The 27135-nt window shown below is 42.9% G+C and overlaps 1 protein-coding gene across 1 annotated transcript in view; it reads left to right on the forward strand.

Annotated features, from left to right (window-relative positions):
• The window catches only part of lamb4 (laminin, beta 4), a 320650-nt gene that overhangs the window by 178000 nt on the left and 115515 nt on the right, over positions 1–27135 (forward strand). The window contains exon 26 of the mRNA XM_034175562.1: positions 26576–26942. Coding sequence (XP_034031453.1) covers positions 26576–26942 — 367 coding nt within the window. The remainder of the gene's footprint in view (positions 1–26575; positions 26943–27135) is intronic.

Below are 27135 nucleotides of genomic sequence, written 5' to 3' on the forward strand. Positions count from 1 at the left end.
TGATCCTTAGGCTCAATTTGAAGCTGAATTTTTCTTGCTTGACAACAGTTCCAGACTCCTTTTTTGTACAGGTAGAAGAAGTCTTGATTTACAAAAATTGTTGGTATGGTTGGGGGTAGGCAGCTCATACAGGGCCGAGGTTGATCGATAACTCTCAAATTTAATGTCTGGTTATCTAAAACGTGATATCTTGGGTCTTGCAGTCGTCTGTACATTTGACGTCGCATGTTGGGGCTTGTCGTCCAGATCAAGCACTGGTTAAGGTATATTTCAACATAGACTCCTTGGAGTGGCTCAATGTAATTAATCCCCCATCTCAATGTGAATCTCAGGTCTTTGAGTTGTAGGTAAACCACATTTAATATCCAAGGGTAGGTGTCTGGACATCTTGGAACCGATTGGGGTATTCTTCGGCGTCCTATTATGTACCAATGCCACAGACTTTCCTCGCTCAGCACTCGTTCAGCAAGTAATTTTTGTCCTGTTGTCTCTGTTAAGTCGGCATCTCTTTTATATTCATAATTTGAGACATAATATCTGTTAGATGCTAGTTCCCAGTCTTCTTCATCAAAATCTTTTTCTGGCCAATTTAACTATAGTTTCTCAGCACCAATGCCACTTTGTATATAGGGTCCAAGTCTTCCTCGATTATTGATAATGGGTACTCTATTTACATCTGGTCCTTGCGACATTTTGCAAACAGCCGCTTCTTTTTACTTCTTCCTTATCCCGCGGAAAATGGAAGGAAACATCCAGCGACTCTGAGGCTTTCCTGATTTTTCCTCACCTTGAGTTGGTTGGTGTAACAACTGTTGCTGTTCCTCCAGGAGGTCAACATGTGCCCCGACAGAGTAAACCCCCACATAGGGGACCAACACCATCAGCACTGTGAGCCGCACCTTAAGTGTTTGGTCCGGCCTACTAGGAGTGTCCGCTCTGCTGGCCTCTCACCCATTCTTCGGGTGTCACGTGGTACTCGGCTGACTTCTTCTTCGGTTTTGCCGCTTTATTTCCCCAGGCGTCTAGTCCAGTGGTAAAATAATACATGAGGGTTTCTCTGCCCCCTTTTTCTTGTGGCACCTCTTCTGCATCTTCCAGTGGAATTTCTGTTTTTTTTTTAGAACTTCTTCTATCAATTTGGCCCAAATTGTCAGTTCCCAAGGGCCAATCCATCCTTCTTCTTGGGCTTTTTGCTGTTGATCATCGGTCAGTCCTCCCATCATGTCTGTATATCCGGGTCGCTCCGGATCTCTATACACTCTGAACACCAGTGGAATTTGCACTGTGTCTATTGGAGGGTCATAAGTTTGCCCATACTCTGAACCATGGGACCAACTTTGATGTATAGCTTCATGCAACAAAGACGGCTTTCGCTCACCACCTCCTGCAGCTTGGTCACTTCCTCCTGCTCTAGTTGTTTCCAACATCAAATAGACACTTGGTGCCGTTGGACTCACGTCACCGCTGCCTTGATTCCCTTCAGCTTGATCAAGTGCAACTGTTGCTGCAGGATTAGCCCAACAGGCTTCATCGGTGTGAAAGGTCCTCAGGGGGTCCAAAAACCTTCTCACTTGCCATCCTTCTGCTCTTGCCACATGCAGTAGTCTTCCTATATGAGTTCTTGCTTTACACACCAGGCAATACTCGATCGCATGTCCATTCCAATAGCATGAGCACACCTGCATATCCACATTGTCTCCACGTATGTCCCACTGGGTGTAAAAGACCATTCTTGGCAACTGGGCTAGTCGGCATAACCCACATACTAGTGCATCCAAAACCTTCACCGGCTTGTGAAGTATTTGCTTGAACTCATGTTTTGCCCCACTTGGAATTGGGGGTTTTCTAATCCCAGGTCCCGACCATTGGACCGTCAGCAGTACGTCTTCGCGGCAGATCACACAGTGATTCTCAACTTTTTTCCACTGTAATATCTCCTTTTCATGAGATAAAAATCCTTTCTTTGCATGATATAGTTTCCTCAGGGCTCTGCCTGCCCAGAGGTCATTTTTTGTTCTTCTTAAGGCAACCACCCCATTGACAGTGGCCATTCTGACGAAGGGTGGAAGATCTTGGGTGTTTTTGGCCATGTTTAGCTCCTGGTTTCATCTAGTTAGGAGTTGGCTTCAGCTGCTCCACTCCTTGGATTCCCTTCTTCTTCAATTCTACTGTGTTGCTGTCCAGTATCTTCACTACTGTATCTGTGGTCTCATACTTAGGTTTAACAACAGTGTTGGTTAGGTGATCTCGAGCTCTCACCCACACCTTCTGCCCAACGTTAAATGGGATCTTTGGTTCTGGTTCTCCATCCTTTTTAGTCTGACTCCGCCCCACTTCCGGTGTCAAAAATGGGCGTTGGTTCAGTTCTTGCGAAGGGGTGGGCCTGCCGGCACGAGGGCGGTCATTCAGGGCCTGTCCAATTTCCAGGGCCTTAGTACTCCATTCCCTCGTGTTAGCATTTTTCCCAATCCAGTTTTTCACCAGTCCAATAGCCCTTTCCACGACTCCATTTGCTTGAGGGGTGTATGGGGGCGAGTAAATTCTCATTACTCCATTTTCCTGGCACCACTGGTCAACCTGAGCATTATGGAAATGTGTCCCATTGTCCGTTCTCAGCTCCCTAGATATCCCCAAATTTGAACACACTTGATCCAACATGCTGATTACACTGCTGCCGTTGGCTTTTCTCACAGGTTAACAGTCACATAGCCCGACATAGAGTCCACAAGCACCAACAGATACTTTTCTCCTTTCTTACCGGTCATCCCCATGGGCCCGGCAACATCCATGCATACTGATCCCCATGTAACAGTACTCTTTATGGTGAAACCATCCACCCTTTGTCCTCGTCGTCCTGCATTGTATCGACCACATACTTCACAGTCTTTGAGGACTCGGCAGACTTGGTTTCTCAGAATCCAAAGTTGCAGCTTCTCCAGCTCCTTCCATGTGGGAATGGTGCCTGCATGGCCAAGCGCTTCATGTACGGCCAGCACCATCTCTTTCACGGACTCTTTTGGAACTACCCTTCCCTTGGCTGTCTGTTCCCACTTCTCGATCCCGACAATGACGACTTTTCTCAGCTGCACATAACGGTCCACTTCTTCGTTCCCACTCCAATGTGCTCCTTCTTTTACATGGGCCTTCTGATGTACCACATCTAAGTCTATTGTTAGCCTCAACTCGGCTATTTTCCTCCACAAATCCATATGAGCCACAGGCTTCCCCTTAGCTCCCTCGAATCCATTTTCTTCCCAAACGGATAAGTCCTCTTTCAGGGTTTGTGCGCAGTAATGACTGTCTGTAACCACTTTAGCCCTTTTTACTCTCCTCTTGTTTAACTCCAAGAGTCCTTCCAGTATTGCTGTAACTTCTCCGGCTTGGGCACTCCCTGGCGTTTGACCTTTTTGACGATATTTCTCCTTATCTTGATACTTCAGAATATAGCCCCAATAAGCTATATTGTCTGTACCCTTCTTCGACCCATCGGTGTACATAGTCCAGTCGTATGGCTCCATAGGGAGTTGCCTCTCCTTCTGCAACTTTTTTGTCGCTGACTGTTTTGGCCCAATTTCCAGCTCAGGGTCTAGCAGGATGCCCTCCCACCTTCCCCATCTGGCATTTGTGGCTTTAGTACTCTCAATAGTTCCTTTCCTTAGGAACCGGTGGACTTGGCTTTGAGTGATAACTTTTATTCCCTGACCTTGTGCAAGTTCTTTTAACGCACTCCAATATCTAGCCAGGACTGCCAGTTCTTTTTCTTCCGGTGGATATTTTCTCTCAATCGAAGACAGAGTATAGCTCCACAAAGTTACTATACCCCTCCTTCGTTGCTCACTTTTACCACCGAATCCTCTTCTTCACAGCTTATTTCGGCTAGCAGACGAGTAGTCAGACTACGCGGCTCCAGCCTAACTGCGTCTTGAATGGCTTTCTTTAGCTTTTCCAAGCAATCCTGATCTGTAGCTGTCCAAATTCATTGCTTTTGCTCTTGTCCATTAGGTTGCTTCTTGAGACGAGCATAAAGGGGCTTTGCGTATCTCTGATAGTGTGGAACGTGATCTCTCATATAGTTACACAATCCCAATATTTTCTGTAGGTCATTCTCAGATTGCGGTGGTTTAATCTGACTCAGTTTTTCTCGGTATACTTCTGAGAGTCCCAGGTCTGATGATACCTGGAATCCCAAATAGTTAACCTTGAATTGTCCAAACTGACATTTCCTCAGGTTGAGTTTTAATCCCGCTTCTGTGAGCTTCTGTATCACCTTTTGCAGCCGCATTAGGTGTTCATTTTCATCATCATTTGCGATAAACACATCATCGATGTAGACTGTTACTCCCAGATCTTTTAATATTTCCATTACTGCTGCTTGGAACACATCTGGTGAATTTCTGTGTCCCTGCGGGAGTCGTTGCCACACATAACTTTTCCCTTTATGTGTGAATGCTGTTTTCCCTTGTGACTGTTTTGCTAATCGCAGGGAAAAGAATCCATTTGCCAGATCAATGCATGATTTGTATCTCTTAATTTGGAGCGTTTTCAGTGCTCCTTGGGGATTTATCAAACTCGCTCTATTGGCTATTGTTCGTCGATTGAGAGCCTTGAAGTTGATTACTGGTCTCCAGCCTCCTCCTGCCGACTCTGGCTTCTTAACTGCTTGGATGGGGCTGTTAGTGATCGGATTCAATTCCACTCGAATGATCCCTAAAGCTTCCAATTCTTTTACTATTTTATCCATTTCCTCAACCGCTCCAGGGTTCAAGGGATATTGTCGCACCGGTGGATGTACTCCTCCTTCGATGACAAGAATGTATTTAGCCCCCAAATCTCCACAATCATTTTTAAATTGTGCTACTTTAGCTTCGGAGATAATTTCCCTCAATTTTTCTTTCCCTGCTTCAGAGAAATCACTTTCTTCAATCTTTTCTTCTGTGACAGCTGGTACATCCACTTCTTTGTACCAGCTTACCAGACTCTTTCCAATTGGAGTCATATCCATTCGTACGACGTTTGCCTGTAATTTCTTCACTCGTCGTCTTATTAGAGTTCGAAGCCTTTTGGGCCGATGCAATTCTCTCAAATCCTTGACTGTTATCAAATTAAAGGGGCCTTTTATCCAAACTACCCCTTTCCATATTCCAAATGGTCTTTTCTCCGTTGCCGCATTTGCATACTGGATCAGTAGGTATCCTTTGGTCTCGAGGCTTCTGCGGGTCATGGACACCTCTGCTCCCGTGTCCACCAGGTACGGTTCTCCATCCACATTAGTGTAGATATTGTCCCCCTCCCAGTAGGCATGGTCTAGCGTGACCCTCGCCTCCGAAGCCATTACTTCTTCTGCCCTCCAGCCGCCGCTGAGGCTTGGCGGACTACCTGGAGGGCTTTCCTTTGCTCTGGAGTTAATTTGTCGTACTCCTCTTTCGGGAGATAGCCACCACTACGAGGTGCAGGTGTAGGTCGCAATTGTGGTGGTGGAGGTGGTGGACCTCTCGGCCGAGAGCTCCATTGTCCAGCTGGAGGCCTTTGATTATTCCTCTGTGGTGTTTGATGCGGCTGAGGAGGTGGTGGTTTAGGCACTGAATTTCTTTTCTCCACTCCCACCGGTTTTTGTCCTGATCTCGGTGTGCTCTCCTTCTTCCTCTTTTCCTCATAGAACTGCTGCTCCAGATCCCAGCTCTTCACCACAGCGTCCATTTGTGGGACTGTAGTGCCGTCTATGGGCATTTTCACAAAGGTTATCTTCCCTCTTCTTCCCTTAGTGACCTCTCTCAGTGCCCTAACATAGCGTTGTGGCAAAATCGTCTGTTTTAGCCCATGCCACACTTGAACTAATGTTTGACCTTTGTCTAGTCCAGCTTTAGCTCGAGCAATATGGGAATCTTCATCATTGGGATCTTCCAACACTAACCTGGCATAATGGTTTCGTGCTGGTTCACCCCGACTGATGGGTTGACTGGTAACTTGGGCCAGCCACATAGATTTACCCTCTTCACTGTTAGAAGCTCTGTCAATAAGGGGCCACACTTCTTTCAAATAGTCCTTTAGGTCCTCATTTGGTTCTTTCTCTCTCACCAGCATCTTTAATTTCTTGAATTCACGGAATTCCCTGCCGTCTGCTTGAATTTCAGCTTGAACTGCTGGCAGACTTTGCTCTCTAGATCCAGCAGGAAAGTCCTGATTTGGGAGGCTCGCTTGAAATCCTGACGATGGTGGAATTGTTTCTCCCTCATCATCCAGATTTTCTTCATTAGTTTCTCTCAACACTTGCCGTGACCAGCGTAAAGCTGCTGTTTTTAGTTTTCTCAACATCACATCATGGGCAACGCCTAAATAGGCGACTCTGAAGTTAGTTGTTAACTCTTTACAGGCAGTCAGTGTAGGATAGAAGGGCCACATTAGTATATTAGCCCACTCTCCAACAGTAGCTGTTACCTCGAGAGTTTTCTTTTCATCTTGTCGCTCAATCCACTCTTCTGGGATGTCATACCCAGTTTGTCCAACTTCTGGAGCATAGGTTTGTCGCTTATCTCGGGTCTCCACTGGGTTGACCCTGACAGCTCTTGCAATTCTCTCTGATGCTACACGCACATTATACACCCCAACTTCTTTCTTTCATCCTCTGTAGCATCCAGTTCGTAGTTCTGGGCGTGAGACTTCTCTTTCCCCTACCACAGATAGCGGTTCATCCTCTTCCGAGTCTTGTGGATTGATCTCCTCTTCAGACTCTCTTTCCTGGTCATCATCCATATCAGATTCATGGGAAGGACGTGGGTCTCGTGGTTGTGGGTCCCTGTTTTGTTCTGACCTTCGGGGTGACCCGGTTGCTTCGGTATTTCCGACAGGTAGAGGAATGAATATAGGATCCTCTTCTCCATTATCCGGTGGAGGAGCCGGGAAAGGCTCTCTCATCCGAGATTGGGAGCTTGTGGGGTGTATGATAGTCTGGAGCCCACTTGTAACTCGTTTTAATGTTGGTCGTGGGGTTTTAATCCTTAATTGCTGCACTCCCACAGCATGAACTGATCTTTCTCACTTGTCGCCGTGGGGATGGACTGCACCCTTCCTTGGACCTGCTCTACTTGGTCCTAGGTTCACCGCTTCAAGTGCCCTTCTCACTCGATCTTGCTCCTGCTCATTGCTAGTGACCACCACAATTTCTCTCATTGATCCCCATGCTCCTGGGGTGCGCATGTGTAAGTTCACAGCTGCCATGGCAACCTTTTCTGCCTCTTCCCATGTCATATGTCCAGATCGTAATCCGTCCACACATATCACCACCTGCCGATGCTGGCGTTCTTTTGCCAAATCAGTAGCTGTTCCCAGAGTTTTCAGCATTTCCTCCATGTATTCGATCGAATTTTCTTTCCCTGGGTAGCGTTCAAAGGGCACATGTATGAGTGCATGATAAGCCATTCGTGGTGCGCTTGTTATCACCATCGATCTTCTGTCCAGACCTCTCCCCTTTATATTCTTAAGCTCTTCTTGGTATTCTCTGCCTGCCCGCTCCTTGAGCTTTGCTCGGAATTTTCGGTTGGCAATTTTCAGTCTGGGATTTGTGAAGACAATGAGACTATCTCCATCTATATCCCAAGGACTGCCAAAATAATGATATGCCCGTCTTCCGTCTTGGGCCACCATTTTTTTAGTTCCTTTGGGCATAGGGTCCAATTCCTCCATGTAGTCAGATTCAGTGTATACATGGTGGGTTTTTGCCTTAGATTTTCTAAAGATCTCCTGCGAACGCCCTTCCTCTTTAATATGGTAACTCGGTCCGGCAACACATTCTTCAACTTTAAGCTGTCCCAAGCTTCTGGGCCCACATTCCGGCGATTGATGGAATATCAATCAATCAATCAATTTTATTTATATAGCGCCAAATCATAACAAACAGTTGCCCCAAGGCGCTTTATATTGTAAGGCAAGGCCATACAATAATTACGTAAAAACCCCAACGGTCAAAACAACCTCCTGTGAGCAAGCACTTAGCGACAGTGGGAAGGAAAAACTCCCTTTTAACAGGAAGAAACCTCCAGCAGAACCAGGCTCAGGGAGGGGCAGTCTTCTGCTGGGACTGGTTGGGGCTGACTGAGAGAACCAGGAAAAAGACATGCTGTGGAGGGGAGCAGAGATCAATCACTAATGATTAAATGCAGAGTGGTGCATACAGAGCAAAAAGAGAAAGAAAGAAAGAAACACTCATTGCATCATGGGAACCCCCCCAGCAGTCTAAGTCTATAGCAGCATAACTAAGGGATGGTTCAGGGTCACCTGATCCAGCCCTAACTATAAGCTTTAGCAAAAAGGAAAGTTTTAAGCCTAATCTTAAAAGTAGAGAGGGTGTCTGTCTCCCTGATCCGAATTGGGAGCTGGTTCCACAGGAGAGGAGCCTGAAAGCTGAAGGCTCTGCCTCCCATTCTACTCTTACAAACCCTAGGAACTACAAGTAAGCCTACAGTCTGAGAGCGAAGTGCTCTATTGGGGTGATATGGTACTATGAGGTCCCTAAGATAAAATGGGACCTGATTATTCAAAACCTTATAAGTAAGAAGAAGAATTTTAAATTCTATTCTAGAATTAACAGGAAGCCAATGAAGAGAGGCCTCACAGTATTACTAGAGGTCAGGGTAATGCCATCCAGAGTAAGGATCTGGTTAGACACCATGTTTCTAAGATATGTGGGGCCAAGTACAATAACTTCAGTTTTATCTGAGTTTAAAAGCAGGAAATTAGAGGTCATCCAGGTCTTTATGTCTGTAAGACAATCCTGCAGTTTAGCTAATTGGTGTGTGTCCTCTGGCTTCATGGATAGATAAAGCTGAGTATCATCTGCGTAACAATGAAAATTTAAGCAATGCCGTCTAATAATACTGCCTAAGGGAAGCATGTATAAAGTGAATAAAATTGGTCCTAGCACAGAACCTTGTGGAACTCCATAATTAACCTTAGTCTGTGAAGAAGATTCCCCATTTACATGAACAAATTGTAATCTGTTAGATAAATATGATTCAAACCACCGCAGCGCAGTGCCTTTAATACCTATGGCATGCTCTAATCTCTGTAATAAAATTTTATGGTCAACAGTATCAAAAGCAGCACTCAGGTCTAACAGAACAAGCACAGAGATGAGTCCACTGTCTGAGGCCATAAGAAGATCATTTGTAACCTTCACTAATGCTGTTTCTGTACTATGATGAATTCTAAAACCTGACTGAAACTCTTCAAATAGACCATTCCTCTGCAGATGATCAGTTAGCTGTTTTACAACTACCCTTTCAAGAATTTTTGAGAGAAAAGGAAGGTTGAAGATTGGCCTATAATTAGCTAAGATAGCTGGGTCAAGTGATGGCTTTTTAAGTAATGGTTTAATTACTGCCACCTTAAAAGCCTGTGGTACATAGCCAACTAATAAAGATAGATTGATCATATTTAAGATCAAAGCATTAAATAATGGTAGGGCTTCCTTGAGCAGCCTGGTAGGAATGGGGTCTAATAGACATGTAACTAATGAAAATAACTCAGACAGAACAATCGGAGAGAAAGAGTCTAACCAAATACCGGCATCACTGAAAGCAGCCAAAGATAACGATACATCTTTGGGATGGTTATGAGTAATTTTTTCTCTAATAGTTAAAATTTTATTAGCAAAGAAAGTCATGAAGTCATTACTAGTTAAAGTTAAAGGGATACTCGGCTCAATAGAGCTCTGACTCTTTGTCAGCCTGGCTACAGTGCTGAAAAGAAACCTGGGGTTGTTCTTATTTTCTTCAATTAGTGATGAGTAGTAAGATGTCCTAGCTTTACGGAGGGCTTTTTTATAGAGCAACAGACTCTTTTTCCAGGCTAAGTGAAGATCTTCTAAATTAGTGAGATGCCATTTCCTCTCCAACTTACGGGTTATCTGCTTTAAGCTGCGAGTTTGTGAGTTATACCACGGAGTCAGGCACTTCTGATTTAAAGCTCTCTTTTTCAGAGGAGCTACAGCATCCAAAGTTGTCTTCAATGTGGATGTAAAACTATTGACGAGATACTCTATCTCACTTACAGAGTTAGGTAGCTACTCTGCACTGTGTTGGTATATGGCATTAGAGAACATAAAGAAGGAATCATATCCTTAAACCTAGTTACAGCGCTTTCTGAAAGACTTCTAGTGTAATGAAACTTATTCCCCACTGCTGGGTAGTCCATCAGAGTAAATGTAAATGTTATTAAGAAATGATCAGACAGAAGGGAGTTTTCAGGGAATACTGTTAAGTCTTCAATTTCCATACCACAAGTCAGAACAAGATCTAAGATATGATTAAAGTGGTGGGTGGACTCATTTACTTTTTGAGCAAAGCCAATTGAGTCTAATAATAGATTAAATGCAGTGTTGAGGCTGTCATTCTCAGCATCTGTGTGGATGTTAAAATCGCCCACTATAATTATCTTATCTGAGCTAAGCACTAAGTCAGACAAAAGGTCTGAAAATTCACAGAGAAACTCACAGTAACGACCAGGAGGACGATAGATAACAACAAATAAAACTGGTTTTTGGGACTTCCAATTTGGATGGACAAGACTAAGAGTCAAGCTTTCAAATGAATTAAAGCTCTGTCTGGGTTTTTGATTAATTAATAAGCTGGAATGGAAGATTGCTGCTAATCCTCCGCCTCGGCCCGTGCTACGAGCGTTCTGGCAGTTAGTGTGACTCAGGGGTGTTGACTCATTTAAACTAACATATTCATCCTGCTGTAACCAGGTTAAAGCAGGAGTGTCTGGAATATCTGTCCAGACACTCCCTGAAGGCTTCTTCGTCTTTTATCCTGCTCAACCAGGCGTTCTGTCTGTTTTCTAACTGTTGAGGTTGTTCCTCTCACACTTCCCAAGGGCAAATTTGGCCACTCTGGGTCAAAGCTTGTGTGGAGCTGGTCTGGGCTTTTATATTCTTGACCATTTCCCCCAGGATAAGGACCTCCCAGGGATATCGATTCATCTCCACCTACCTCTGGCTTGTGTTCCTCATCACTTTGTTCGGATTCGGCCTGGGAGTCTATCTTGCCTTCGTATTCATTATCGAGGATATGACTTCCACTCATATCTTCCATTATAGGATATTGTTCCTTACGCATTCTTCCTAACCCTTTTAGCCGTTCTGCCATGGACTTAAACTCAGCATATACGGACGCTGATTTTGCTTTAACATCAACTAGCACCGTCTCTACTTCCAACAACCCAGCTGTCATTTTTACTATGGAGTCAACTTTTCTCAGGGCTTATTAAGGTGGTGATTTGTCCTCTTTTCCACTCTTCTCCGAGAAGTTTGCACCACCATTCAAGCCACTCTCTGGTCCCCATCTTGTCCTTTGGGACTGGTGGGCTCCCCAAAATGGCCAGGATCTGCCCCTCCTTATGCTTACCTGGATAATATATCCCTAATGTGTGTATAGTTCCTGCCATATCTTCTTTGAAACATTCTTCATCAGTTTCCACACTTTGATCTATGACATATTTTTGAACTGTTTCTGCCCAAGTATCATATCCTCATCCATACAATACCACTCTGTTTGGCCGAAAATCCACTTCTTTTTTCCCTTCATGTTCGGGTTCAGGGTTTGCTATGGGTCCTGGCTCTCCTTCAGCCATATTTTCACTGCTTGTTCTTAATACTAAACTTACTGTTTCGTAATGATTGTTGTCGGGTTTAGAATTCTGTATCTTTGATAAGAGGAAGAGACAACCAGGCAATAAAACAAGTGAGAGATAGAATTCAATTTTAAGCTTGCGAGGAGTGCAGTCAGGCTGTACACCAAAGCTACACTAAAGTCTGGCCTGCGCTCCCGCTCTTTTTATTTAGGACTTCCCTACATACATGGGCGGTACAGCTCCTGAGGGGAAGAGTGATAGCGCGTGAGCTGTTGCCGCAGAACCGCTGATTGCACAATACATTCAGGACGTTCAGAACCTTTTTAATCTTGGGCTCGATTAAGATGTGTTTAAGACATCTAACGATTAATCACACTTCTTCTGACACAAGGACTAATGTATCATAATCACACTGTGGTTGGAACATTCAATTCTCTATTCTTTATCTCACTGCTCCGCTTACGGCTGCATTCTGCCTGGGTCATCTTCACATGTCCTGAAAAAGAGCTTAGCGTGCACACAGAGATACCACAACTTGCAGAAACACGTCATGTCACATATCTTAAGTAACCTTCACCCATCACATCAGTACAATACACTTTATCAGAGCAGAGAGAACTACATTCTACCAGAGCAGAGAACACAAAACATGCATGATAAAATAAAACAGTGTATCTACAGAATAACTCCAACATTTCCCCTCTGTTTATCATGCATTCCAACGGTATTACATCTTCACCTAAAAGTAAACAATTGTTACTAAGCAACCACTTCTTATTCAGATTTTCAGCTGCAATTTTCAGGCACCACAGACTTTAGGTGCGTCAACAAGTCCTTGGCTAAAACGGGAATGGCTTTTACTGGGAGGAGTAGGGACACTAAAGCACAGTAGCCTGACACATTCCTAGGCAATCTGTCAAAAATTCTATTATCTCCACACCACCACCACACGTCACTTCGGCTGACTGGTATAAATGAACCGTTTATCTGTATTATTCGACTACACCACTTGTCTTATTACATTTTCAGCTAAAGCTTCATAGGCTAAGAGTGTGTTAACTCATCACGTCAACAGTTCAAGCTTGAACTGGAGTTGTGAGCTTTTCAATATCATCGTAATTCTCAACACAGTCATTATAGTTTTCTCCACTAAGGTCTGACTGTTTCAGTGCTTGATATTTTGGCATAGTTTGTTGGAAAGCCAGATTACACTGTACAAATGTATTTGACACCATTTTGCCAACCATTGTTTTGATATAAGGGATCACACAACACATGCAAAGTCCAATCAGAATTAGGACTATAATAACTGGTGTCACCATTTTCAATAGTAACTGCCACCATGGTCCTGAAGTCAACCAGGACCAGGGATTCCACCGGTTCACGGCTAGGGTGTCTTTATGCATTGCATCACGAAGTTTATTCAGCTTTTCCAATGCGTCCTGCACATCCACTGAATGAATGGAGTCTGGGATGAAAGTACAGCATGTTGTGTTCAGCAGAACACAAACTCCTCCCTGTGAACCAGTAAGCAAGTCTAAAACCATGCGATTTTGCATCACCATGGTACGTAAAGCATCTATTTCAGTGTTTTGAGCTGCTACTATTTTCTCAGTTACATTCATGAACAGACCCAATCGATAATTCAAAGTTTCAATCATTAATGACTTTTTTACCACTCCTATCCAGGGGAACAGTGAATGTGCTATTTTATCTCCTACAGACCACAATTTTTGGTCCTTTGGTACATCCGAGCCCCACATGTGATCATGTGGTAACACATCTGGGTATATCGATCTCCTCCGTCTGGTGCTGCCATTCTTCTCTGTGGAGGTCCTTGGCACTACCACATATGTATGGTCAGTCACCTGGGTAGGTGCACACACACCACCCCAATTTGGTGGGAGACTCATGTACAGTCTGGAACCACAAAGCCAATAGATGTCATCATACACCGGAGTACCATTTACAGGTGGTAGCAAAAACTTACTAACATAAGCACATGCTTCATCCGTTCCCCATGGACAGGAGCCTGTATAATTACATCCCCGTCCAATGTGATGAAGATAAGTACCATCCACATATTATGTTTTGGTTATAAAACATACGTTTGGGTACACAGACGTTTCTTAATTTTGCCTACAGTTTTATTCCCTGTCCCGTAAAAGCAAATCGGGAATGGCCGTTGTGATGACAATTTAACGTGATGATATTTTTGCATTTCCCTTCAGTCTAGTCAATGGAGCAGCACTTGGGCACGCTTGTACGTCCTCTGTTGAAATCCCTATCATATAAGTGGTTGCACTGAGGCAAGTGGTGTTACATCTTATCAGATTTGCTGAGAACTGCTGCCCCTGAAATACAGTTTGATTATGCATCCGTATGATAAGACATTCTGTCACCCTAGCAGGGTACGGTTTAGCCGTCAGAGCTGGGTGTGTTGAGGATATAGGCATTTGCGAACAAACATAGCAATTAGTAACGTAATTCCATAGCTAATAAATGAACATATCTGTACCACAAATTAGTATGGTATATATGAGGGTGTCCATCTGTCTCATTCACATTATGAATAAACCTCTTCTGACGTTGCTTGCGTTGTTCTCTGGCTCGGTCCACAGTGAGCTGCAATTCTTGGGTCAACCACCAGGCCAGGAATCCGAGGAGCACGAAACACACTAAGATCACAACGCAACCGGCTGCCCTACCAACAGTCCGGCAGCGGCGGCGCTGAGCACGCCGCTCCGGGGTCTGCTGTAGTTCAGTCATGATTGCTAGGATACAGTGTTGTTAACCAACCTCACCTAATAGTGCAAGGATCTCCCTGCTTCACTGGCATTGAGACAATCTATTGCTAATTAAATAGACTCCCTTTGTAGCCAGACTTCCCCTTACACTGTGGAGGCAGCCAACACACGCTGTATCTTACAGTGACTTAGATGTATCCACGTTGATCTCTCCGCTATCTTTACTGCAGTTGGTGTTGTTAACAGCACTTGGTATGGACCTTCCCAACGAGGACTGGACCAGTTCTTCCTCTTAATCACTCTGATGAACACCCAGTCTCCTGGCTGGACTACTGGAAGGCCGTCCTGTGGAAGATCAAAATTATTTGGCAGTAAATGTGTTTAAGTTATCTCTTTCTGTGTTAATGTCTTTTTCATAAAATCTGCTAATGTTTGTTCCTCATCTGCTGTTTTAGTATCCATGTCAAAAATTGGTAGACGATATGGTCGTCCATAAAGTATCTCAAATGGTGTTAAACCTGATGGTGTTGGTGTTATTCTCATATACAATTTTACTAGGTCCAAACATTCAATCCAGGTTCGTTTTGTCTCTTCCATACATTTCCTTAGTCTTGTTTTTATTGTGCCATTTGTCCTTTCCACTAATCCTGCACTTTGTGGGTGATAAGCACAATGATGTTTTAACTTAATTTTCATGTGTTCTGCTACTCTTTGTACAACTTCATTTACAAAATGTGTTCCATTATCACTGTACAATGTCTCTGGTATTCCATAATACGGAATAATTGTCTTACACAGTGCTTTTGCTACTGTTAAAGCATCTGCTTTTTGTGATGGAACAATTTCTACCCATTTTGAAAAGGCATCAATTAATACTAGACAGTATTGATAAGGTCCACATCGATTTAGTTCAATAAAGTCCATATGAACAATTTGAAAAGGATACTGTGGTTTTGGGAATTGCCCTCTCCGGGGTCTTATACTTCCCTGTGGGTTGTGTTTCAATCAGGTAACACAGGCTTTACAAAAATTTTTTGAGTATAAATTAAATCCATAGGTAGTAAAGTATTGGTCTACCATATATACCATCCCCCCTGTCGACACACCCATGTGTCGCAATTGCAGCTGCTTTGAATAAGCTTTTGGGTAGGATGGGTTTATGTATACAATAAAGTCCTTTGGGGTTTGGGGTTGCCCCATTTTTCAACCACAAATGTCGTTCCTGCGCTGGTGCCTGTTTTTGCATATCCAATAAAAGGTCAGAATCTATTAATGGTTCATTGTCTGTCTGGCAGGCGATAAGAATGTATCCAAACATTTGGAATAATAGCCAACTGGTTTATTTTTATTACCATGTTGTTGTAGCAAGACCGCACACATGAATCCCTGTTTTGTGTCCACCATGAGAGTGAATGGCTTGGCATAATTGGGCAGAGATAATACTGTGGAACTCACAAGTTCTTGTTTAAGAGCTGTAAACTGTTCTTCAGCTTCTTTATTCCACTGTATTTTGTCAGTCATATCCATTGGTATAGAGTGTATTAAATCCTGCAATTTCTGCACCTTCTCTGCATAACATGGAATCCAGGCTCTGCAATAATTACAGATACCTAGAAAAGTCATCATTTCCTTTTTCTGCTTCAGGTTTTAACGGATATTGTTTGATCCGTGGTCTCCAATCAGATCGTGGCTTAATTTTGACTGGCGGAATATTTTTCAACAGTCCTACATCTGTGGGTGCATTCACCCAGAGATGAGGAGGCAGTTTGGCCAATAAAGTCTCATCTTCCTGTGTCAACAACACAGATGTTGTTAAATTTCAATCGTCCAGATCTACTTCATGTATCACCGGTGTCGTCCAAGCACTTACAAACTTGTATTTCCGATACAAGCCTGTGGATGGACTGAAATCCCACACCGACATTGCATCTGCTTCATGCCAATCAGTTGCTTCCTCAGCTATTTTAACAATTCTTCCAAGGTCCTTCCAGGACTGAGTGTCTGCCCTTGTCAGTGAAATATGCGGCACAGCCTCAGGTTTTCCTCTGTACCATTTGTCTGCACTTTGGGTCAGCACTACACTACACACAGAGGTGGTTTTTCTGTCTGTGTATAGGTGTGCTACTGTCTGTAATTCTGATGGAATTTTCAGAAATCCTGCTCCATACCTTTCATCCTTTCGTGGAGTGAATAGCATAGTTATGTGTAGATCTTTAGGTGACATCATTACTACATGTTCTCTGTTTTCACAGGTCATCAGACCTTCCTCCAATAATTGTTCAGTTTGTCTCAATTCCGACAGATCCAAAGAGTACTGCCAGGCCTGGGCCAAATTTGTATATACAGTAGCGGGCTGCCTTTTTTGTTTTCAGATTTCTTTCTGCGTGTATGGCGTGGTCTACATACTCTTGTAACCCAGCTGTTGGGAGCGTTATCATGTGTTTGTCTACCCATGCTCGGATATCTGATCTGGAGTTGGCATGGAGTGCATTTTTCAATTGTTGTTCATACACGCTATCATTTTTCAGTGGTAGAAGACCACTGTGCACTTTAAAAACTTTTTCCATTCGATGTCGATAGTCTTCGAATGGTTCATCATCTTTGTTTTGTGCGATTTATTTCTGTGTAATTTGACTTCTGCTGGTATTTCTGCTTAATTCTCAGCAATAGTGCGGCCAATCGATCTTCCAATTCCTGACTATCATGGGCTAATGGAGTGTGATCTGCCTCTGCAGGATCCCAATCTCCTTTTACATCAGCCCAATCCTTTGTCACAGTTGCCATTATGACTTGTTGAACTTCATCCCCTCTAAGATTGTAGGATTTAACCAAAGCGGTTACGTCAATAATGTACTGGGCTACATCTTCTCGTGGGGGAGTTATACCTTCCACAGCTGCCTTAACGTCTGCTTGTGTCCAAGTTCGGTACACAAGAATAGTTCTTGGTCCTAACGTATGTGGATTTGCCACATGAATCATTGGATAGACTCCTGATCCACCTGGTTCCTGATCAGCCGGTGGTGCTGATGGTCCAGGTTGTTTTTCTTCATCTTTTGGTGTTTTGGATCGTGTTCTCATGACGTGTTGTGTAGGGTCTACATATGATGGGGGTTGTCCCTGTGGTAAATCTGGATAGAGTTTATTCTCCTTTATTTCAGCTTCTGGCTGACTGTTTTGTAGTATCCAATTTTACTGCCATTTCTACTTTTGGAGCCGCAGGCCCTGTCTCATTATCTTCTTGTCTGTGAAACATCACATTCCCCTGCTCCTTCTTATCATTTACTGTTTCTTTCTGTCTTTCCTTTGCTTCTCTAAGGCCCTTCTTTCGTTTCTCAACTTCTCTTTCCCATGCTACAATTTCACCTTGACCTTCTTTTTCTTTTTTTTTTTCACTTGTTCCACACTTCACATCCCGGACGAGCCCCCAGTCTTTGTCGGGTTTAGAATTCTGTATCTTTGATAAGAGGAAGAGACAACCAGGCAATAAAACAAGTGAGAGATAGAATTCAATTTTAAGCTCGCGAGGAGTGCAGTCAGGCTGTACACCAAAGCTACACTTCTTCTCAATACTGTTCTTTAGTTTAGTTAATGACTCTTTCTGCAGGCGTCCATCAAATCCATGATCTTTTATCCACTTATCTAAGTGTTTTGTTGAATTTGGATCAATTTTATTCATGTATATCCAATCTTTTGTTTTTAGATCGTCCCGGGACTTAGGTCTCTAATTTTTACTGTTAGATTTTCCCATTTTGTGTTTTCAGAACATTTTAGACCAGTGATGGTTTTACCCCTACAGGGTCCTAATCCACTGGTGTTGTTACAATCACAGGGTAGTAATCAACTATTCTGAGAAGTGCGTTCCCTTTCGCCACCCTGGAGGGCACGGGAAGGCCTTGCCTTTGCTTCTTCTCAAAACTTACTACTTATTTTCCTGTGAGATTTTCATAGAGGGGAGTCGAAGTGACTCCACACTCTCACTCAGTCACCTTTATTACACTCACACACAGTTATTTTATTTACACAAATACATAGAAACACTTTTAATAACCGTACGCGTATTCTTAGGCCAGGGGAGCTCACCCTCCCGTGGAATTTAACTAATGTCCTGCATTAGGGGACTCCACCGTCCCTGCGAGGTTTAACTGCCTTTTCACTGTGCACTTATTTCGCGTATTCTTAGGCCAGGGGAGCTCGCCCTCCCGTGGAATTTAACTAATGTCCTGCATTAGGGGACTCCACCGTCCCTGCGAGGTTTAACTGCCTTTTCACTGTGCACTTATTTTGCGTATTCTTAGGCTAGGGGAGCTCGCCCTCCCGTGGAATTTAACTAATGTCCTGCATTAGGGGACTCCACCGTCCCTGCGAGGTTTAACTGCCTTTTCACTGTGCACTTATTTCGCTGTTTAACCGTGACTTTCTGTCACTATTTCAACATTTCTATTTTACGCAGCCTACTGCCACCATTCACAACAAAAATTTTATCAGAATCAAATTCTATACTCACACTCCGTCGGTCTCTTTCCCTCTCGGTGATCCCGTCAACCTTTCAGATCCCAGCCAATGGATTGAGCCAGTCCCGTCAAAGGGTCTGAGTTACCTTGGCCAAGGATTTCTCTGGTGTCGATCACGCTCGCTGGAACCATCAGGTCTGTTGGGATCCCGGACGAGCCCCCAGTCTTTGTCGGGTTTAGAATTCTGTATCTTTGATAAGAGGAAGAGACAACCAGGCAATAAAACAAGTGAGAGATAGAATTCAATTTTAAGCTCGCGAGGAGTGCAGTCAGGCTGTACACCAAAGCTACACTAAAGTCTGGCCTGCGCTCCCGCTCTTTTTATTTAGGACTTCCCTACATACATGGGCGGTACAGCTCCTGAGGGGAAGAGTGATAGCGCGTGAGCTGTTGCCGCAGAACCGCTGATTGCACAATACATTCAGGACGTTCAGAACCTTTTTAATCTTGGGCTCGATTAAGATGTGTTTAAGACATCTAACGATTAATCACACTTCTTCTGACACAAGGACTAATGTATCATAATCACACTGTGGTTGGAACATTCAATTCTCTATTCTTTATCTCACTGCTCCGCTTACGGCTGCATTCTGCCTGGGTCATCTTCACATGTCCTGAAAAAGAGCTTAGCGTGCACACAGAGATACCACAACTTGCAGAAACACGTCATGTCACATATCTTAAGTAACCTTCACCCATCACATCAGTACAATACACTTTATCAGAGCAGAGAGAACTACATTCTACCAGAGCAGAGAACACAAAACATTCATGATAAAATAAAACAGTGTATCTACAGAATAACTCCAACAATTGTCCTCCCTTTATTCTCTCGGTTGCTGAGATTGTCGATTCCACCACTGTCGTCTCCTTGACTTCAGCTATGGTCCTTGTCGTCTCGAGTCATCTGCCTCTCAAAGCCTCTCTTGGCGCCTTGAGTCAGGGATGAGTGACAGACTACTTGGCTATTCAGCGCTAATTCCAGAGGTTACCTCCAAATCAGCTGCTCCTTTTCCCGCTTCTCCCCTCAGGAACCTCACGGGTTGATGATCCTATTCTCTCTTGTAGATCACCATTTTGCACGGTATACTCTCATACCTGCTCTCTTGACGATCCGATCCAGCAGGCTCCCTCGCCTGCTTCCCTTCCTCGTCGTGACGATCCAGCAGGCTATCCCCGTCTGCTTCTCGTCCCAGTCCAGACGATCCAGCAGTGACACGTCTGCTTCTCGTCCTTGATCCCAGCTCCCTGGGATACTTACTCCTGTTGACTTTACTTCGTCTTTCTGGTGGTCACCTCCAAATGTTCACACCTCTGGAGGACAGATATGTTTCAAGCCGTTACTGGACCTATACAGGCCATCAGCCGACACTCTCCACAACACTGTCTCCTTTGGTGATCTACTCAGGGGCTTTCCACCTGCTCAATGGCAAAGACTCTCCTTTGCCCAGGATTCTTCCTCGGACCCGACTACACTTCGTCAGGTCCCTGTTTGGGCACCACGTGTCAGATCCCGCTTTTTAGATACACGGCACACGCTCACCCTCCGATGAGTGTGTTTGTGTAAAACCAGCTCTACGTCTCTGGGGTCCGACCTTCGTGTCTCCACGGGTATTACCCGACAGGGCTGCACAAAGGCTGTTCAAGCTGGTGGCGAGGAGATTCGTCTAGCTGCTCACTGCCTCCATCCGGACGTCCACCCCGCTGAAGCTGATCTCGCACCCCGGTCGAATAGCCTTCTCAGGAACCAGGATACGAACCGGCCACACCCGTTAACGGCAGCTCTCCTCTTATGGATCAGGGCTCTTGGAATGTTGCTAGATTTTAAATTTAGTGACTCGTACAGCGAGTCCCCAGGATGTGTTATTTTCATTAAAAACCAGACTAACCTTTTAGAGCCTTTTGATGTTGTACACCCAATAAACTTTAACTTTTACACCTTAAGAAGCATCAATAATCCAATGTCCGAGCCTTAACACTTTAACTGCATGCTTGGAAATTTATTGCAGGTTTTGCAAGTGCCAATAACATAATCAAAATAGGTTATATGGTGATAATTTCACAACAGTAATTCAAGTATAATTAGAATAATGATTGGCAGAGATTTTTGTTTTTAATTCAATAATTCTGACTGATCTTACTTTGACTGGGGCTGGATTGACTTCTTAACAATTTTTTCTAGGAGTGAGGGAAGGAGGTTTTTGAGGTTAGGGTCCCCAGCTCGATGAACTTGATTTCCTCTTCATCAGCTATTAGTCGTTAGCTGACCACGATCCTTGTGTAACATTGTAATCCTTCAGGAAGTTAATCCACATAAGAATTTATTCCGTCTTCAATCAACCAAAAGTTGATCTAATCCATTCTGATATGCAGTGATGTTCCTTGAGAGAGAAATTGTTGAACATTCCCCACTCAGACTTAAGGCCAGTGGTTATCCTCCATTGTTTTGCTACTCCGTGACTGGACGGCCTGAGTGGGAGTTGAAATCTCTCTCAAATGATCTTTTATGGCTCCAATCCTCTCACTCCACGATTCCAATTGATGCTCACAAGATGGTCAAGTCTTGTGATCTCCTCGTAGCAGGGGAGTAGTGGCAACAGCACCTCTCCCTGGAAGAATAACCCCGTTTCCTGGTGTTTCAACAAGTTATATATGTTCTTGACTCCAGTCGTCCTCAGATGATCTTGGTTACCATGGGGACGCTGTTGACTCACAACCTCCTCCCTTCTCCTTCTGCTTTACTGGAAATCCCCACAGCCCCTACCAGTAACTTATTTCTCAAGTTCCTCTTTTCTGTTAACACTTCAGCTTTTCTGAGAATTCATTCTTTTAAATCATTTCTTCAAAATCACATCAATCATATTCAATCATTTCACTACAACTCTCTTTTACATAAAAACAATTCATATGATCATATACAAACATTCTCATTCCTTATTATTCATTTCATATTTTACCAACATCTTAATCATTTGATCAGTTGTTTAACATCAGCTTTTCTTGCCTCACTTGCGACATCTTCTTCACTTCCTCTTTTTCTCTGACTCTGCACTCTTTATGAAAAACAACTCATATAATCATTCATTTCACTTATTTGTAAAATACATCTTCTAATCGACTCTTAATTTTAACACATTTGATCATACTTGTCATGTTAGAATCATTCTTAGACATATTCCCTCATCTTCACCACCGAGTTCATTCCGTGGGCCTCCCCATTTACAATGGAAAAGTCCGGTATGACCTCACTTACTCCTGGAAGGTACCAAACACTGTGCAGTTTAATCCAACAGCATGTATATTAATTCCATGGCACGTATTATATTCCAAGATGAAAACAAGCTGAAAGCAAGCTTAAAGTCATCTTTCCTGACAGTAGCAAGTGCAAAATATAGTTATAGTTATAGTTGTGGGATAATCATCATTTTCAGGACATTTATTCTACCCAGCAAAGATAATCGTAATTTAGCCCAATTCTGTAAAGTGTTCTCAATTTTCATCAGGGTGGGAAGTAAATTTTCTGTCATAATATCTTTTAAACCTGGTGTGAGTTTTATCCCCAAGTACACCAAACCTGAAGGGAGCCAGTTAAACTGCCAATTCTGTCTAATACTTGGTGGGCATAGTCAAAACCGAGGCCTTGGGATTACAGTATAGGAGACTAACCAAATTTATAAAGGAGGGACCTAATCCAAACCTGTTTAGTGTTCTGAACAAGTAAGTCCACTCCACTCTATCAAAAGCTTTCTCTGCATCTAAAGAGAAAGCCACTATGGGTTCAGTGTAGTTCCTTGCCTGCCAGATTAGGTGTAGTAATCTGCGTACGTTATCTGATGAAGACCTTCCTCTAATAAACCCTACCTGATCCAGATGAATCAGGTTGGGTAAATGTACCTCTAGCCTCCTGGCTAATACATTGGCCAGTATTTTAGCATCTACATTTATAAGAGACACTGGGCGATAATTTCCACACTGGCTTTTACCTTTCTTATGTATCAAGGTTATTACTGTAGATTGCATGCTCTCTGGCATATTACCCCTCTTAATTGCTTCTCGAAAAACTATCACTAGCCTTGGTGCTAGTAGGGCCACAAATTCTTTATAAAAATCTATTGGCAGCCCATCATTTCCAGGAGCTTTCCCAGGAGGGCTCATCTTCTTTATAGCTTGCTGAACCTCTTCCAGTGTAATATCTCCCCCAATCTCCTTTTGATCTTCCTCAGATAGGGTAGGTAGATCCATATGGGACAAGAACATATCTATATCCTTTTGCTCTATCCCACCCTGTGAAGTGTACAATTTTTGATAGAATATCTTAAATACTTCATTAATTTCTCCTCTGCCTGTCACTGCTGTCCCATTTTCATTCTCCACCGAGGTTATTAAAGTACAGTTATGTCGCTGTTTTACTCTTTGGGCTAAAAATCTCCCTGCAGCTTCTCCTTGTTCGTAATACTTCTGTCTACATTGGAATAACGAGAATTCAGCCTTTTTTTGCAGTATGGAGTTTAGTTCAAATTTCAATTTATTCAACTGGGTAAAGATTGTTGGGTCTAGTTGGGATGCATACACTTTTTCCAGATCCTTAATTTCTTTTTCCAATTCAAGTAATCGGACAGTGGCTTGTTTTTTCAAATAAGAACTATGTTGTATTAAGCAGCCCCTCAAACAGGCCTTAAATGCATCCCATTCTAGTACACTATTGGAAGCTGAGCCTTCGTTAAATTCCCAGTACTCAAGGATTTCCTTCTTGATAAAGTTGCACGATTCTTCACTATTGAGCAAAGACATATTAAGTCTCCACCAACCTCGGGGGGTTTCGTTTTCCGTTTTAAAACCCAACACCACCTCAACTGGTGCATGGTCTGAAAGTACAATATTTCCAATTGAAGTAGAGATAACTGCACTAACTAACTGTTTTGATAATAGGAAATAGTTTATTCTAGAATATGAAGAGTGTGGATTTGAATAAAAAGTATATTCCCTTTCACGGGGGTGTAGAGTTCTCCAAATATCGGTTAAGCCCAACTCGTCTTCCAGAACATCTATGGCTAGTTGTGATTTATGTACTAATCCCACCCTGGTAGCTTTTGATTTATCTAGGGCTTGGTTTCTTATCTGGTTAAAGTCCCCCCCAATAATTATGTAAGTATCCCCCAGTTGTTTAGCCACCTTACAAATATTAGCAAGAAAATCAGGAGAGTCTTTGTTTGGTGCATATATATTAATAAAAGAGCATCTGCTACCAAACATATCTGCACTTACTGCTACCCACCTGCCCTCCCTGTCCGAGAGTTGTTTGTGAATAGTGATATTTACACCTTTACGTAATAGGATACAGACACCCCTTTGGCTAGATGAGTAGGCACTATAAAATACTTTGTTGACCCAATCCCTCTGCAGTTTTGTTGACTCCTCATTATCTAGATGAGTTTCTTGTAAAAAACAGACATCTACCTTTTTTGTTTAAGGTACAGGAGAAGTTTCTTCCTTTTTATAGCAAGATTGGCCCCCTTAACATTCCAAGAAATAAATTTAAGTGTATGAACCATCCTAAAATAACCTCTCTATTATTTTACTCTCAGCCCTCATATTGAACTTTGAAAAACCAACCCATGAAGATGTAATCATGTGAAAGCAGCTTGATATCACTGTGACTGTAATGTACACATAAAAGAAAAAGGCCAAAAACAGAGAGAGAGAGAAAAAAAAAAAAAAAAACAGGATTGCTCCTTTATCCCCAAAAACAAGACATGAAATAGTACGTCCGTGAAACACCTGAGGTCCCGACCCGGCCTCCGCAGTCCCCCCCCCCCCCCCCCCCCATATATTCTTATGATCATTTACAGCACCAGGGAAAGATAAGTTTATACAAATAGCCAGACTTTCAAAAACAATAAATAATATAGCCCCACTAAGATAGAAAACACCCATCACTCCTTATGATTCAGTATATAAAGAACAAAAATAAATAAATAAAATAAAAAATTCAACACCTGCAAGTCAGCATTTAGAGCAAAATTCAAATAGGAATCACTGGAATACCAGTGTTTGACACTTGCATTAACATGCTGAATGTCCATCATACATCTTTAGTGGCCTAAAGAGTTCTTTAGCTGTTTACTACATAAACATTCTCAATAATATTTCCAGTCCAGAAGAGGTAAAAGATTAGAAACGTAAAATACCTGTTGCGTATGGAATATAATTTTAAACCCTGAGAAAAAGAAAACGCATGCAGTAATAAACCCAAAATGTTTTGCTTTGCTCTAGCACTGAACCATATGAACCTGAGTATAATTGTTTAAAAACGAAATCGAAATGACTCACGTAACAGTTCGTTTAAGTGGAGCCGTAAGTGGCACCATCCTGTCCGTCTCCGCGGTATTTTTATCAGGCTGTCTTAGAGATAAAGTCCATCACCTCTTCAGGAGAGGTAAAGGTGTGTCGGATGTTGTCCGCCACCACTCTCAGCACGGCCGGGTACAATATAGAGTAACGAAGCCCTTTCTCTTGAAGCTGTTTCTTCGCTCTGTCAAATTTTTTGCGCTTCTGTATGACATCTTGGGAGAGATCCTGAAAGAAAGAAATCCTCTTTCCTCGCCATTCATGCATACTAAAACAAAGTTGTACGTCCCCTGGCAAATATTTCAAGTGTTTAGATCCTATCTCTCGGAACTTTTAAGGGGGAGGAAGGAGAGCGGCTCCGCAGCACTTAAACTACGTGGCCATGTCGGACGCCCGCTCCACCGGAAGTCCTATATGCTGATTCTTTAATAAAAGATTTTCATAAAAAATTTGTCTCAATTCTGTAAATTATTGAATAGCCTAAACTGCCCGCTGTTTCTCTTTATCTCTTCGTGTGGGGTAACCAACAATCGACAATTCTGTACTAAATTCAAAATTTAATGTCTATCAGTCTTGGTTCAAATATTAATCATTGGTATAGCATGCATAAGTGGATACTATCTGTACACATTTTAAATCAGTTTTATGAATTCTAGAGTAAAAAATATAACGGCTTTCTGACCGGGAGACACTGCCATTACAGATAAAATTTATTTTAAAATGGTTTTAAAAAAAAATGAAAGGACACATGAGTCTATCTTTCTTAAACAATTAATTTAATTACGGATACATATTAAAATATAAGTTATGTTAAGGAAATCTATTAATTTTGAGATAAATTATGGTCGCCTCAAATGACTTTTTTAAGGTCGTTGCCCTTAATTAATTTAAGTTTAAAAACACTAAACTATCTTGTTTGAAGTTTTCACATACATGCATGTATACACTACATTCCAAATGTTTGGAAAATGACCAAATATATCTTTATTTCAAGTATTTTAAAAATGGGCCACTCAAAGGCCTTAAACGTCTTTGACCAAAATGCATGTCCTCCCCCCGATTCAAAGTTCTAATTGTCAGGTTTTCAAATGGTTTGGGTGACAGTAAGACAGGTATTACTATGGAGTTGAGATGAATCAAGACAGTAAATCTATTGGATGGAGCTTGGAAACCAGAAGGCTTCACAGCTCCCGTTCCACTCTCAGTATGTCGGCACTTGAGTTTCTCCCTGCAGAGTACTGTGGGACAGCAAACCTCAGCCATTTTTAACAACAAAAGAGAGACAGAAACCTGCTTTTGTGTTTCGACATTTTTAACTGACTCTGGACTTCAACTCATTCACAGCGTGTGACTGCAACATGGAGGGAACCAGGCGCCCATCATGTGACTCGGAGACTGGTGAGTGTCTTTGTCGGGATGGTGTCACAGGAATCTTCTGCGATGAGTGTGCCCCTGGCTACGAGTCCACTTTTCCATCGTGTGCATCATGCCACGTTTGCACCAGCCTCTGGGCTGCGAATGTCACTGATGTCCAGCATGCCACCCAGAAGATGCACACTTTCTTACCCCGCCATGGTGATATCTCACTGGGACACAGGCGCCACCAGGAGCAGATACTGGAAATGCACTCCAAGTTGGATGGCCTCACAAACCTGACCGGACTTTGCCCACCACAAGTGGAGAAGGTGGAAACGCTCTGTTTAAAGATTATGTACGTACTTAAATTCACTTCAACAAGTTTCACTTTTGTCCAGGTTTGATAATTTCCTCAGCAGCTTCAGTGTAAATGTTGACATGGTGTTAGATACAACCCCTGGCAAAAATTATGGAATCACCGGCCTCGGAGGATGTTCATTCAGTTGATTAATTTTGTAGAAAAAAAGCAGATCACAGACATGACACAA

This window comes from Thalassophryne amazonica, chromosome 8 (assembly GCF_902500255.1).
Source record: "Thalassophryne amazonica chromosome 8, fThaAma1.1, whole genome shotgun sequence".
NCBI classification, from domain to species: domain Eukaryota; kingdom Metazoa; phylum Chordata; class Actinopteri; order Batrachoidiformes; family Batrachoididae; genus Thalassophryne; species Thalassophryne amazonica.